Below are 14,975 nucleotides of genomic sequence, written 5' to 3'. Positions count from 1 at the left end.
GATTTGAGGTAATGATTCACGAAAGCTGAGTAAGTTACGGCATTCTGAGCAGAGTTGGGTGCATGGTAAGTACCCAAAAACATTTTGTTTCTTTGAACTTGGATCCAGAGCCTGGAAATGGGCACTGCCATTGCTCAAATGCCTCAAGGAAGGACCTTTGGGATGTGGCAGAGCGTTCATGGGGAATGGCATTTTGGTGAGTAGGGAAGGAGGTCTTATTCTTGTAGGAGAGCTAGGCTTCTAGTCTTCATCTGCAGAGCTACTTGTTTCTGAAAAGCTACAAATGTCCCCAAATTGCCTGCATTGAGTTTTAATATGGTGCCACACTGGATTGGACTGAAGCGGTCTTAAGCAGGGAGAAAGGGCAACAGCAGTCATAAATTCAGGGTATTTCCAAGGCGAAACCAAGCACCTGGTGCCCTGAAACTATTTTTCCCCTGGCCCAATCTGTGATGCCCCACCCTGCCTGTGCTTCTGGGGATGCCCCTTATAGTCTAGTCTTAACACACTCCACCCTGTCCACATGAATGTGCCAGAGTTTCCTTGATTTTCTGATCAAAGCCAAGAGCAAGCTTCTCAAATTAAGGAAGGTTTCGGGACCTTCGGCAGGTCACTTGAACTCCATGTTAGTATCCTAATCTGTAAAATGAATAGGCTGGACTTGATTTACGAAAAAACAAAAACTCATGCTTGCTGAAGAAGCCCTGGTAGTACAACGCTTAAATGCTCGATTGGAACCAAAAGGTTGGCAGTTCAAATCCACTCAGTGGCTCAGTGGGAGAAAGACCTGATAATCTATTTCCATAAAGATCACAGCCAAGAAGACCCAATGGGATAATTCCACTCTGTCACATGGGGTTGCTGTGAGTCGAAAATCGATGCAATGGCACTTAACAAAAATGATGCTTGTTGAACACCTACTGTGTGCTAGGCACTGCAGATGCTGTGCTGAATGAGACCCAGCTCTGCCCTCAAGGGGCTGATGGTCTTATGGGACACAGACCGGGAGGTGGGTAGGGAAGTAGGTGATGCTGGGGGAGCCCCAGGGGGTGACCCTTTCCTGATGTTCATGTTTTTTGAGAGAAAGGTACTCCTAGCAGAGCAGGGGGAGCTCGCAGTTGACATTGCACTATTGCCACGCACACCTGAAGTGGGAGGTGATGCCCACGTAGGCCAGCAGTGACTCGTGGGGCCCTTCAGATCACGGCAGGGCCTGCTTCAAGCATTTACCAGTTAATGCAGTGGGAAAAAGCATAGGCCCTTAAGCCAGGCTGCCTTAGTTCAAAACTCAGCTCTGCCATTTACTAGTTGTGTGTCCTTAGGCAAAAACCGTATAACGTCCTTATCTGTAAAATGGAGCCCTGGTGGCACAGTGGTTAAGAGCTAGGCTACTAACCAAAAGGTTGGCAGTTCAAATCCAACGGCTGCTCCTTGGAAACCCTATGGGGCAGTTCTGCTCTGTCCTATAGGGTAATGAGTTGGAATCAACTTGTTGGCAATGGGTTTGGTTTTTTGTTATCTGTACAATGGATATCCTACTAGTACCTTCCTCGTAGTGTAGTTAAAGGAATTAAGATAAATTAATATTTGTAAAACACATAGAAGAGTACCTTAAATATAAACGTTTGCCATTATTTTTATTTTTATTTTTTATGTATTTACGTGTTGTGTGTATGTATGTATAAAATGTTCACGTACACACAGAGGCTGGCATTTACCTTCTAAGCATTCAGTGTGGTATGCTCCTTCACCTCCACCTTTTGTCCTAGCAAGTGAGGCCTTGATAACCAGGGACAAGGCCCTGGTCCCCAAGCCTGAGAAATTATGGAAGAATTTCTTGAAGATGCAAGAAACCCATTCCTTGGGTGATATGTGTTCATCTCTCTTACAATCCCTGTTTGCCACGGCAAACCAGACTGTAGGGCAGCAGCCAAGTCCAGGTTCTCCATACCGCCTAGAGTCCATTGCGAGCCAACAAATGCTGGAGGGGTTGACTGCAGAACCCACCCTAAAGAGCCAATGCACAGGGGCAGAGCAGAGGCCCTTCTGAGGGGCAGCTTTCTTTCTGCAAAAAAACATAAACAGAGGTGCAAAAACCAGCAACAGAAGGAAGCAGGGTTGGGAGATTTTATGTTGTTGGCTTTGAAGATGGAGGAAGAGGGCCACATTCCAAGGGACGTGAGTGGCTTCTAAAAGCTGAAAAAGGCAATGAAACAAATTCTCTCCTAGAGTCTCCAGTAAGGAACACAGCCCTGCTGACACCTGAATTTTATTTAGTCTTGTGAGAACCATGTCGGTCTCCTGAACTATAGAACTGTCCAGTAAATATGTGTTGTCTGAAGTCACAGAGTTTGCGGTAATTGCTATGGCTGCAACAGGAAACGAACGCTCAGCCTCATCCCTGATATTTCCATTCTTACTTAGGTCATTGGTTGCCACTAGGCTTAAACCCAAGTCTTTCCCTCATCTCTGCCCTCTGGGTCCATTTTTGGACTCAGGGTTGTTGAGGACTCCAAGGGCTCCCATTTATTCAGATCAATTACAGGAGCAGGCAGAGGCAGGAGGACAAGAAGGGGGCAGGCGATTGCAAGGGTTCAACAAAGTTTGAGCTCTGAATCAGAAAGGCATAGTGTCGAATCCAGGCCTGGTATTGAGACTTGCTGGAAGATGTATTTTGTGGAAGCCTGAGCAAGATATTTGTCTTGTTTCTTCAGCTATAACAAGAAGACAGAGATAGATGGCACTTCAAAGGATTATTGTGAGGTGCGGTACAATAATGTGAATAAGGCATTTAACACCGGGCCCAGCAAAGAGCGACACAATAAACGGCAATGAGAATTATCTACTAATCTTATTAAATTATAATTAATGTTCATGTGCACTCAAGAGACTAAGTTCAAGGAACTGCAGAGAGGTCACTGGAAGGTACTCAACGGTAGCGTCGAGCAGCCAGTGCCGAACGCATCTGAGCACCAGCTGGCCAACCATCCACCTCTTCCCCTTCCTGCCCCCTCCCCTTTCCTGCCGAGGCAGCAGCGCAGGGACAAAGCCCCAGGGGATGAGGAGGTGGCACAGCCAGCTGGCACTCATATCCACCTCCCACCCCAGGTCACAGATGCTGAGCAGCTCAACCCTCTGTCTGCCTCCTCTCCCAACGGCCCCTCCACCTCGGGCTGCCCTTTGGTAACTGATCAGCGTCACCTGGTTTCCCAAGGAGTGGGGCACACGTGGCGCTAAGGCGCTGTGGTCGGCCCGCGAGTGATGGCTGGGACCAAGGGGCGTGCGTGGAGTGGGGCCAGCGGCTCCGGCCCGCGCCGGGCTCTCACTTCCCCTCCCCAACGGCTGCGGGTGCAGGTGCCGCGGGCCGAGCCCCGCAGGCGGGGCGGGCCCTGTGGACACGCCCTCGCGGCTAGTCCTCGCTGCCCGGCGGGAGGAAGCGCCAGAGCAGCGGCTGACCCTGCGCGGAGCCCGGCGCTCACTCCTGCCTCACGCGCAGGGACGCCGCCGGGCCCCCGCACCGCGCACGCCGCGAGCCGGGGATGTGAGCTGCGCCCCCGCGGCATGGCAGCCTCAGGTGGGTCGGCAGGGGCCCGGGGCTCTCTGGATCTTTCCTGCCAGCTCGCTCCGTCCTCCTGTCTCCCTCTCCTTCGCCCACCCGCTCTCCTTAGAGCGTGTCCCCTCTCTCAACTCCCTTTGCTTCTCCTGTGCGGGGATGTTGCCTTCTTTTTGTTTCCTGTTCCAAACTTCCCACCTCAACTTTCCCACGTTCCCACTCCAGATTGTCGCGCGATTCTCTTCAGGGCCCCGCCCTTCCTCACCCCACGCCTGCTCAGTCTCCTTTCCTCCCCCTTCACTGGCCCTCAGAGCTTCTGTTCGTCGTTCTCCGTGTTCCTCCAACTCTGTGAACTAAGACATATCCAAAGGCGGCGGAGGGGCTGACTTGTCAACGCTGGCGAAAGGCTTCGCGTAGGGCCTCGTGTGACCAGTAGGGGGCGCTCAGACAGTCCTAGGTTGGTACTTAGGCTATCTTCCCAAGCCCCTCTTCCTCTACCCCATACCAGGCTTTGTGTTTTTTGCCTAGCATTTTGCAAGGAACCTAGGAACACTATTCCCAGTCTTTAGCTTTGCCTTTTCTGTGTCCTTTGCATAACTTTGGGAGGATGGGGAGAGTTGGAAGCCACTGGGGAATCTACCTGCTAAAAGGTGTCAGGAGACTTTTCTGGTTAGTCTTGGGTTGCCTTCTGGCCCATGGGGGCGTACAGTTGATAAGTCACATACTCACTGAGGCCCAGGACAAACTACATAATGATAATAATTGCAGGTACTTAATGAGTACTTAAGGAGCCCTGGTGGTGCAGTGGTTAAAGCACTCAGCTGCTAACCGAGAGGTCGATGGTGTTCGAACCAGATGTGGTAGTCTGTTTCTGTAAAGATTACAGCCTTGGGAACCCTATGGGGCAGTTCTACTCTGTCCAAAGGGTTGCTTTGAATCAGAATGGACTGGGTTTTACTGTGCATTTCGATGAATGTTATGCACCTAATAATGTTCTCAGTGGTGAGCAGGACACACCTAGTCCCTGCTCCCAAAGAGTTATTGTCTTGTGAAGGAAAGCGATAAGAAAAGGAGGAGTTACTAGATAGCAAAATGGGCTTGCTTACTTGTATTTACCCAGCCCATCTTATGATGTTTTAGTAGAGATAACATGTGAAAAACAGGCTACAAAACCTCTTGAAAAATGAAATCTTGTCTTCCAGGAGAATATACAGTTCTCAGAGATATGGGCAGATGCTAGAATGAAGACTGGGCTCTTTGCAGATCGCCTGAGGTCTAGCCTGGTAATGGTGCTTCCGAAGCAGGGATAGAAAAAGGGTATGGTGACAGTTCTATTAGATTTGGTAATCAAGCTCATTATTTAAGGGGCTTGGGAAGGTAGCTAATCTCTGGCTCTTGGCTCTCTAGCTGTATTGTGAGTAAGGAGTCCCTGGGTTGTCATGAGTCAGAATTAACTCAATGGCAACTGGTTTGGCCTTTGATAATAGTAGAGAGTCCCTGGGTGGTTCAAAAAAGTGCTAACCGAAAGGTTGGAGGTTCAAGTCCACCCAGACTTGGAAGAAAGGCCTGGTGCTCTGCTTCCAAAAAATCATCCATTGAAAACCCTGAGGAGCACAGTTCTATTCTGACACACATGGGGTAGCCTTGAGTTGGAATTGACTTGACAGCAACTGTTTTTTTTTTTGGTTAGTAGTAGGCTCATGGTCCGCACATTCCATTTGAAAGCCAAAGCAGTTCTCTAGAGTAAATTCATTTATTCAACAAATATTTATTGCATGCCTACTGTTGCCAGACACTGTTCTAGGTGCTGGGTAAACAAAACAGACAAAAAAAAAAAGCCATGCTTCCATGGAGCGTACACTGTAGTGGGGGCAAGGCAGGCAATACACTTAATAACGTAAGTATATGGTCTGATACTAAACCAAAACCCATTGCCATCTAGTCGATTCTACAGGACAGAGTAGAATTGCCGTATGGGGTTTCCAAGGAGCAGCTGGTGGATTCGAACTGCTGACCTTTTGATTAGCAGCCAAGCTCTTAACCACTGTGTTACCACGGCTCTGTGGTCTGATAAGTGCTATGGAAAAACAGTAGAGAGGGGTAAGGGAGATTGGGGTTATAGTTTTAAATCAGGTGGCCAGGTGAGGCCTCATGGAGAAGGCAACATTTGAGGAAAGATGTGGAAGAGAGGGAGGGAGATGTGAGGGGAGAGTGTTCCAGGTAGAAGAACAGTTAGGTGTTTGTGGTGTGTTTAAGGAAGAGCGAGCAGGCCAGAGTGTCTGCGGTAGATGAATGAGGGGAAGAAGTACGAGATGAGGTCAGAGAATGAAGCAGTGAGGCTCCCACCTCCTTCCATGGCTGGCAACAGGGCCTGGGCTACTGAGGCCAGGGAATAGCAAACCAGGAGGGCGTTTGGGCAGAGGAAGCAGAGACAACCACCTTTGTCCAGGGTCCCCTGCGTATCAATCCAGTGGACATGACCGAAGGGGCTAAGAAGTGTGCTCCTCTTCAGATGAGGCCCCTAGTTCAGTGGCCAATCCTGGGGCTATTTATGGGCTCTGTAGTGGCTTCTGCATACATCCGTAATGGTTAGAACATCAGACCCTCTCATTGTCTGTATCTTCTGCGGTGAGACACCACTCCAGGTGCTGCATGTGGGAGTTGGGCCTCTGGGGTCCCTGGGGCTCTCTGAGGCCTGGAGGTAAAAGGACCCATGGGAGCATGTCACAGTGGTGACGGTAATGCTTCTCACCAAGATTCTACAGGCTCAGGAGTCATCTGGGCCACACTTCTTCTGTATGGTAGTCTTCTTCTTCAAAACTGCTCTATTGAGATATAACTCACATACTGTACAATTCGCCTGCTTAAAGTGTATAATTCAGTAGTTTTTAGTCTTTTCACAGGTATGTGCAACCATCATCACAGTCAATTTTCTACCATTTTTATCACCTCAAAAAGAAACTCCGTACCCTTTAGCTGTCACTCCTTTATTTCTCCCTTGCCCACCAGTCCTAAGCAATCACTAATCTTCCTTTTGTCTCTATGTATTTCCGTATCATAGACTTTCAAATTAATGGAATCATATAGTATATGGTCTTTTGTGATTGGCTTTTTCACTTAGCATAATGTTTTAAAGGCTCATCCAAGCTGTAGCAATTGTGCGAACTTCATTCCTTTTTATTGCTGAATCGCGTAGTCTTCTTAAATTCCCTTCCACTGAAGGGTAAACAGCAGTCTTCTATTTTCTAAAAAATATGTTTGCTTATTGAAACAAAGGAGAATCTTGGCTCTCTGCCCTTGAAAGAGCCCTGGATGGCAAGATAAAATGAAATGGAATCAGCCTATCCTGGAATATTCTCTGTACCCCTGATGCAGTCTTGTATTTACACTGGAGAGAGACAGGGGAGAGAGAGAGACTATAAGCGACTTCCCCAAGTGACCAAGTCTGTGACGGGCAAACATTAGAACCCAGGTCTCCCTTCTTTTTCCATGTGTCATCCTCCAAGTATTTAAGGAAAGCTCTCATACCTTGTCCTGCCCCCTCTCTCCAAGGTTCTCCTGTCTCCAGGTTCTTCTACCATCCCTGGACTTACAGAACAATAGTGCTTGAAGCAGTTTTTAATTTTTTCTGATATTAACTTCCATCTGATCCTTGAGGTCCCTCAATACTTCTGCTAAGTCCCTAAACATGAGCCCCTTCAGGGACAGGAGGCTCCTCACATAAATCATTACCAAATCTCTCCGTATCCCGGTCACCTTCCTTATCTCACATCCCTCTTCAAATATGTGACCAGACTCAATCACAGTGCTCCAGAGCAGATCAGCAGGGTGTCAGAGTCACTGCAGACCAAAGAAATGGTCTGAGCTGGGTGGTTGTAGAAGCCTCTTGGGATTTTTTCTTTATTCTTTTCCTAGATGGATTCTGAGTTTTTCAAAAGAACCTTTCTTTCAACTCCTGGGTTTCTTACCTCCACCTTCACTCCCTGATGCCACCAGTCAGCTCCTTCCTCTGCTGTTACCTGCTCCTTTGTTCTGGCTTCTAAAGCTGAACTTCCTGTTCTTTAAGCCCTAAAAGGACAAAGCCCCTTCGTTTGGTTCATGTATTTAGTTTCTCTTCATAAACAAACTCCCCCCCACAAAAAAAAAAAAAAAATGAGAGAAGTGATTTGGCATATGTGGAAAAATGGCTTATGGCTAGAGAAGGCACTTGTCAATGAAGAAAGCATCCCCCATACCAGGAGAGCTGCTGACAATGCATTTAACCCTATGCTGCTACCGAGCACGCAATGGAAGGGTTTTAACTTTGGAATTTTTTTTTTTTTTTTTTTTACAAATTCCTCAGCTTTCAGTTTCAGCAGTACAGCAAAATTCAGGAAGATGATGCATTTCATTGTTCACATTGAATTGAGGCAAAATTTCTATATGGTTCACCGAAAGTTGGTAACCAAATAGGTTGTGATATTAACTACCCCGAAATAATAACCACTTCCTTCTCAAGTACTTTTGCTCCAAGGAGGTTGAATTTAACACCAGTACCCAAGGAATGGGGCATTTAAATAGCAGTTTTTTCCATGTAGAAGAGCCTAATCCCTGAAGTGATTTTTATTTTCATTGTATTTTTCATAAACTTTTAATTTTACAACAGATTTAAACTTATAGAAAACTGCAGAGATAGTGCAGAGAGTTTCCCATATACGCACACCCAGTTTCCCCTATAATTAACATCTTGCATTAGTGTGGTACATTTCTTACAATTAATGAACCAATATTGATACATTATTATTAACTAAAGTCTAAAATTTATTCAGATTTCCTTAGTTTTCACACAATGTCCATTTTCTATTTCTGGATGCCATCCAGGATACTAGGCTACACTTCAACAGCACACAGTTAGTAGTCATGTTTTCTTAGGGTCTACTTGGCTGTGACTTTCTCAGGCTTTCCTGGTTTTTGGATGACCTTGACAGTTTTGAGTACTGGTCGGGGGTTTTATAGAACGTCCCTCAACTGGGGCTTGTCTGCCGCGTTACTTATCACTAGGCTGAGGTTATATCTTGGGAGGAAAACCACAGAGGTAGAGTGTTATTTTCATCATATCAAGGGTACATGCTGCCAGCATGACTTATTCACTGTAGATGATGACCTTGATCGCCTGGCTGAGGTATTAGTTACCAGGTTTCTCACTGTAAAGTTATTCTTTCTTTCCCTTCTTTCCCTACTGAACTCTTTGGAAGGAACTTACTATGCACAGCCCACACATAAGGAGTGGGGAGTAGCTATGTAAATGATTTGGAATTCTTCTGCGTGAGAGATTTGTCTTTGTTTTTCCATTTATTTATTCAATCATTTATATCAGTATTAACTCATAGATATTTATTTTATACTTTGAGTTATAATTCAATATTGTATTTATTTTGCTGCTCAAATTGTCTCAACTTTGGCTGTTGGGAGCTATCCGTTGGCTCCTGTGTCCATTTGGCATACCCCTACCATTGGGGTTTTGTTTGATATTTCCTTACTTTTTGGCACCACAAGATGCTCCAGGCTCACCATGTATATCTTCTGCCCTGCTGCTGCAATTAAGTCCTTGTATGATGAAAACAGTTTGCGTTCAACTACTAAGCTAAAGGTTGGTAGTTCAAAGCCACTCAACTGCACCACGGAAGAAAGACCTGGAGATTTGTTTCCTATGGAGCAGTTCTACTCTGTAACACCTGGGGTCACCCTGAGGTGGAATTGACTTGATGGCAACATTTTTTTTTTTTTTTTTTAGTTCTAGAATCAGCCTTTTCCCCAATGAACACTGCTTCCGTTTATAGAAGGAGAATGCTTTTAAAAACCAAGGGCACTAGATATTTTTTCATTGTATTTTCTAAACTATATTCTACATTTCCTTGACTTTTAAAATAGAGTTTAGTTTAAAAATAAGAGTATGGGCTTTGGAGTCAGGTGTGATATTGGGCAGCAGCTAGTCTTCACAAAGTTTGAGTGTCCCTGTCTATAAAATAGCGTATGTTTTAAAGGGTTGTTCTAAGGATTAAATGAGAGAATGCGCACGAGACACTCAGCAGAGTGACTGGCATGGGGTCGGTGCTTAGGTTGCATAGCTGATTTCAGTTTACACTTTCCTTGGTGATTCAGGGTCCTTAATAAACAGCTGATATTGTGATGTGCTTGGAACAGAGGAACAGGAAGTGGTGAGGTAGTATCCAGGGTGACACCAATGTTCAGTCCCCCAGTGGCCATAGAAGTGGTCATCTTGTTTTGGGGCCACTGCCTCCTCTTCGTCATTCATTCTCGCTATGAGTCGGAATCGACCCGATGGCACTGGGTTTTGGTTTTTTTGGCCTCCTTTTCATAAAGGTGGACTCAGTTGCTCATGGCCATGTGGTCTTCAGGGTAGTGTGATGTCACTGTTTTTTTGGTGACTCAATCAGTACTCCAAGACCCTTCTTAAGTGTACTTCTTAGGCTCCAGGAAATCATCTTCTTTCCTCTTCGCCATCACTTGTCAACCCTATTGAAAAACATTATCTGTAGTTTCTTCATTACTAACGTATCGGACCACAGCTAGCCCTTTCTGAGATCTTATTATCCTTCTAGCCCATGTGTCCAGATTGTTGGTACAATATTTGCTCGTATATTTGGGGTATGTATTTGTGGCGGCTGTTCCTTACGTTTGTACTTTTAACTGAGTTCTGAGCACATATCACTAACATTAAAAGAACATCCTTAACATTATGATGCAGTTTAAACTCTTGTACATTTCCTACCTGATGAATCATGTTCATGAACCGTCTTCTGCAGTAACACCTCACATTAAAATATTTGCCTCTTGGGATAAACCAGCCATGTCAGAAGGAGAGACAGAAAGAAGGAAACTAGTTCTGCTTTTCTCAGAGTGAGCTTCATGTTATGTAGGTTTGGCAATTTTACCTCCTATTTATCCTGAAATTATTTTTCCATTGAAGTACAAAAAATAATGTTCCAAGCAGAAAAAAAAAAAAAGACCAATCAGCAAATATGTTATTTTAAGGAAGGCTGCAGCATAGGTACATGAAAATTTTGCTCTTAATCTGCTTCAACTTTGGGATCAAGATAAGCATGAATAAAACAGGACTGTTTTATCCATAATTGAGGAGACAGGCCATGCTCAGAATTGAGTTCTCTGCAGAGTTACAAATGTCCATGGCAGTGTCATGAATTTCTGACTGTTTTTCTCCAGTTGCCTTCTAATATGGACTTCTTTGAAAATGTACATATCTTCCCTTTAAAGTTACCCCAGGCTGATCAGTTTGCTGTAAGCCCTCTTGGGTTTGGTTTTAGTTCTGGGTTGGGCTTCACCAAAGCAGGGGTTCCAAGAATGAAACTCTAAATATTTTTTTATTTGCTATGTTACTTCCCTAGAACTGCTGTAACAAATTGCCACAAAACTGGTGCCTTAAAACAATAGAACTTTATTCTCTCACAGTTCTGAAGGCCAGAAGTCCAAATCAAGGTGCTGACAGGATTGGTTCCCTCTGGAGATCCTGGAGGCGAATCCATTCCATGCCTTGCTCCTGGCTTCTGGTGGTTGCTGGCAACCCTTGGCACTCCTTTGCTTGGGGCTGCCAAACTCCAGTCTCTGTGGTTGTCTTCACATGACCTTCTTTCTATGCCTCTGTGCCTTCTCTTTTCTGTCCCTTAAAGACGCTCATCATTGAATTTAGAGCTCATTCTAATTCAACATGATCTCATCTTGAGGTCCTTGCCTTAATTACGTCAACAAAGACCCTTATTCCAGATAAGATCACATTCTGACATACTGGGTGAGCACATCTTTTGGGGGACCCAATTCAACCCACTATGCTTGCTATTTAAAAAATTTAGTAATATCCTGGGAAAAGCAGAACTATGCTGGATTTCTTTACTTCCATTTCACGGTTCATGTGTTGTTTTTTACTTCAAATATAGTAGAGGTTAGGGTAAGAAGATTCTTTCTGTAACTGTTTTAGAGCTTCGAACCTTCAGGACTTGCCCCAGTCCTGCCTCTGAACTATTCCCCAGGAACAACTCAGAAATGGGACATGGTCCAGGGCTCATGTTTATTAATTGTGATGGCGATCCACAACGTTCCATGATTCCCAAGCTTCACACATATTGAGCCAGCTTTCTTCTCTGAGTAGAAGGAAGGATCCCTATTGCATTGTACTGCTGCACGGAAATTCTCTGCGTTCACCCTTCCAAATCACTCACGGAAGAGTTTGTTGAATTAGTGGAGCAATGAGGACCGAATCAGTGGTAACTGTTACGTTCAGAGCCCAGCTCCTTTAAACTTTGATAATTGGAAGCTAAGTATTACTCATAAGATTCTTGACAGAATGTATGCTGGGAGGCAGCAGGTGAATTGGAGAGAACTGTCTGGGAATCAGGGGACAATCTGAGTTTCAGTCCTGGCTCTGCTGCCAATTTGCTGAGGGTGAATTTAAGCAAGTCCCTTCATCTTCTCAGATGAAGTGTTTATTTGTGAATGAGGAGTTTGGTTCCAGTGATCCCCCAAAGCCCCTTCTAATTCAGTGCTTCTCTGAGCCTTTACTCAGTTTCTGACATTTGTGCTTTTATTAGAGGAAGAAGAAAGCATATCTTACAGACCTTATAAATTGTATTGTGTAGGCCAAAGCATTCATCCTTCCCCGATTACCATTCACATCAATGCATTACTTATATTCATCTGAGGATGATGACACCAGCTAGCTGTTATTGAGGGTTTACTACATGCCAAGCACTATGTTTTGCACTCTAAATGAAATGCCTAATTTAATTCAATTTTCACGAAACACTGATAAGTATTGCCATTATATTTCCATTTATAGATGAGCAAACTGAGGTTTAGAAGATTTTAGTAACTTACCCAAAGTTATACAATGAATACATCTGATTTTAGACCTCTGCTTATAACCACTGTATTTGGGAAAAAGCCAGGTGCTGGGGTCAAACTGTCTGGCTTCAAATTTAGCTCTGCCATTGTGGACCTTGGGGAATTTACTAACGTGCCTCGGCTTTTTAAAATTTTATTTATTTATTTGTTGTCGTTGGGAATATACATAGCAGAATGCACACCAATGCAACAATTTCTACATGGACATTTCAGTGCCGTAGATTACGTTCTTCAAGTTGTGCAACCATTCTCACCCACCTTTTCTGAATTGTTCCTCCTCCATTAACATAAACGTACTGCCCCTAAGTTTCCTATTTAATCTTTGGAGTTGCTGTTAACAGTTTGACCTCATATAGATAGTTCTTAAAAAGACACAATGCTGGAGGCAGACATTCTTTACTAGTTAAGCTAAACTATTATTTGATTTAAGAAGACTTCAGGAGATATTTTTGGTTTAAGGTTTAAAAAGATTACCCCAGGGCAATAGTTTTGGGGGTTCGTACAGCCTCAATGGCTCCAGAAAGCCTGGAGTCCATGAGTATTTGCAATTATGTTCTGCATTTCCTACTTTTTGATCAGGATTCACCTACAGAATCTTTGATTGAAACTTTTAGTAATGGTGGCTAGGTATCATCTAGTTCTTTGGGTCTTGTCACAAAGGAGCCTTTCTCAGTTTTCTCACCTGTAAAATGGGACTAATAGGAGTACCTACCTTATAGGGTTGCTGTGAAGATTAAATGAGCTAATTCAGCAGTGTACATGGAAGAGTTCTGGCTGCTATTCTTATCCTCTTCTGCATCAGTAATGGGGAGAGAAGCAGGCAGACAGAAGCGACAGCTTGTGTAAAGATCTGATGATACTTTTCAGCAAAGATGGAGAGTCTGGTGTGGTTAGAACACAGATTCTAAGTGAGGAAAGGGGTCAGACAGGTATGCTGAAGGCAGACTGTGAAAGACCGTGGGTACCAGACCCCTCATCTGGCTGGTATGTCCTGGGGGTTATGGGGAGCCCTAGAAGAAGAAGGTGTGTTAACATGCTTCTGTACTTCATTATCTCTCAGGGGTGCTTGGAGGATGTGACATCCTCATCATCTATAGCTCAGATGCCAATGAATGGTGTCAGTACCTCCAGGACCTTTTCCTGTCAAGTCGGCAGGTCCGCACCCAGAAGATACTGACTCACAGACTGGGCCCCAGGGCCTCCTTCTCCGCCGAGGACCTGAGCCTCTTCCTCAGCACCCGGTGCATCATGGTGCTGCTGTCTGCAGAGCTGGTGCAGCACTTCTACCAGCCGGCCGTGCTGCCCCTGCTCCAGCGAGCCTTCCATCCTCCGCACCGCGTGGTGAGGCTGCTCTGTGGGGTGCAGGACAGTGAGGAGTTCCTGAACTTCTTTCCGGATTGGGCCCACTGGCAGGAGCTTACTTGTGACGATGAGCCTGAGATTTACCTGGCAGCTGTGAAGAAGGCCCTTTCTGAAGGTAGGGATCTCGCTGGGCTGCTGGAGAGGAAGGTGATATTTTCCTTTGAGTTCTGTGCTAGGGCAGAAGCCTTCTTTCCAGAATTTTCTACACCTTGGAAAGACACAGGACAAATTAAATTCCCTTTCTTGCCAGAGGCAAAAAAAAGAGCTGTGGGGGTGGGAGGCTAAGATTTTGGTTGCTGGGGGTTTGAGGAGCAAGACTGCTAACTTTCCTGCTTGCATGCCCTTCCCATTTGATCAATACTTGACCTTAAAATTTTTGTTAAAAGCTATCAGTTTTGGATAATACATGTATTAATTCTCTAGGGTTACTGTAATAAAGTACCACCAACTGGGTGACTTAAAACAATAGAAATGTATTCTCTCACACTTCTGGAGGCCAGAAGTTCAAAATCAAGATGTTGGCAGGGACATGCTCCCCAGGAAGTCTCTAGGGAAGAATTCTTCGTTGTCTCTTTCAGCTTCTAGAGGTTGCTGGCAATCCTTGGTGTCTTTGACTTGTAGATTCGTCACTGCAATTTTTCTCTCCTTCTTTACATGACCTTCTCTTATACACCTATGTTTCTGTGTCTTCTTCTTGTCCTACAAGAACATTAATCATGTTGGATTTAGGACCTACCCTAATCCAGTATGACCTCACCTTAGCTTAACTAATTACATCTGCAAAGACCCTATTTCCAAATAAGGTCATGTTCTGAGGTTCTGGGAAGGACATCAATTTTGGGAGGACACTGTTCAACCCAGTACAATACATTAATAGAGAAATACCCCTCTTCTCTATTTTCCACCAGCCTAGCTTCTGTTTTTTGCCCTGTTCTCCTTTTAAAATGGGAAAATTCTGATTCTCTCTGCCAGGGCTGATGACTTCAGGGGCCCCAGGAAGTATGACATTCACCATGATTAACAGTAACGGAAGGCATGCTCTGGGATGGGTGCATGTTATAACTTTCTTCCTCTTTTTTGTTTTCTATTTTGCCTCACTGTGGGCTATGAGCGAGCTATATTTTTGTTTTCTGTCCTTTTGCAT

At 44.9% G+C, this 14,975-nt stretch overlaps 1 protein-coding gene across 3 annotated transcripts in view; it reads left to right on the top strand.

The window, feature by feature from the left end:
• Window positions 1–3,118: 3,118 nt before the first annotated feature.
• Window positions 3,119–14,975, top strand: part of PIK3AP1 (phosphoinositide-3-kinase adaptor protein 1) — a 130,256-nt gene continuing 118,399 nt past the window's right edge. The window contains exons 1-2 of one of the 3 annotated variants that reach the window (XM_049854849.1): window positions 3,119–3,574; window positions 13,530–13,946. In XM_049854849.1, coding sequence (XP_049710806.1) covers window positions 3,262–3,574; window positions 13,530–13,946 — 730 coding nt within the window. In that variant the 5' untranslated portion in view covers window positions 3,119–3,261. The remainder of the gene's footprint in view (window positions 3,575–13,529; window positions 13,947–14,975) is intronic. The other 2 variants (XM_049854850.1, XM_049854851.1) reach the window with 2 other exon arrangements.

This window comes from Elephas maximus, chromosome 16 (assembly GCF_024166365.1).
Source record: "Elephas maximus indicus isolate mEleMax1 chromosome 16, mEleMax1 primary haplotype, whole genome shotgun sequence".
NCBI classification, from domain to species: Eukaryota; Metazoa; Chordata; class Mammalia; order Proboscidea; family Elephantidae; genus Elephas; species Elephas maximus.
Note: the sequence above shows the minus strand (reverse complement) of the source record. Positions and strands in the feature narration are given on the sequence as shown.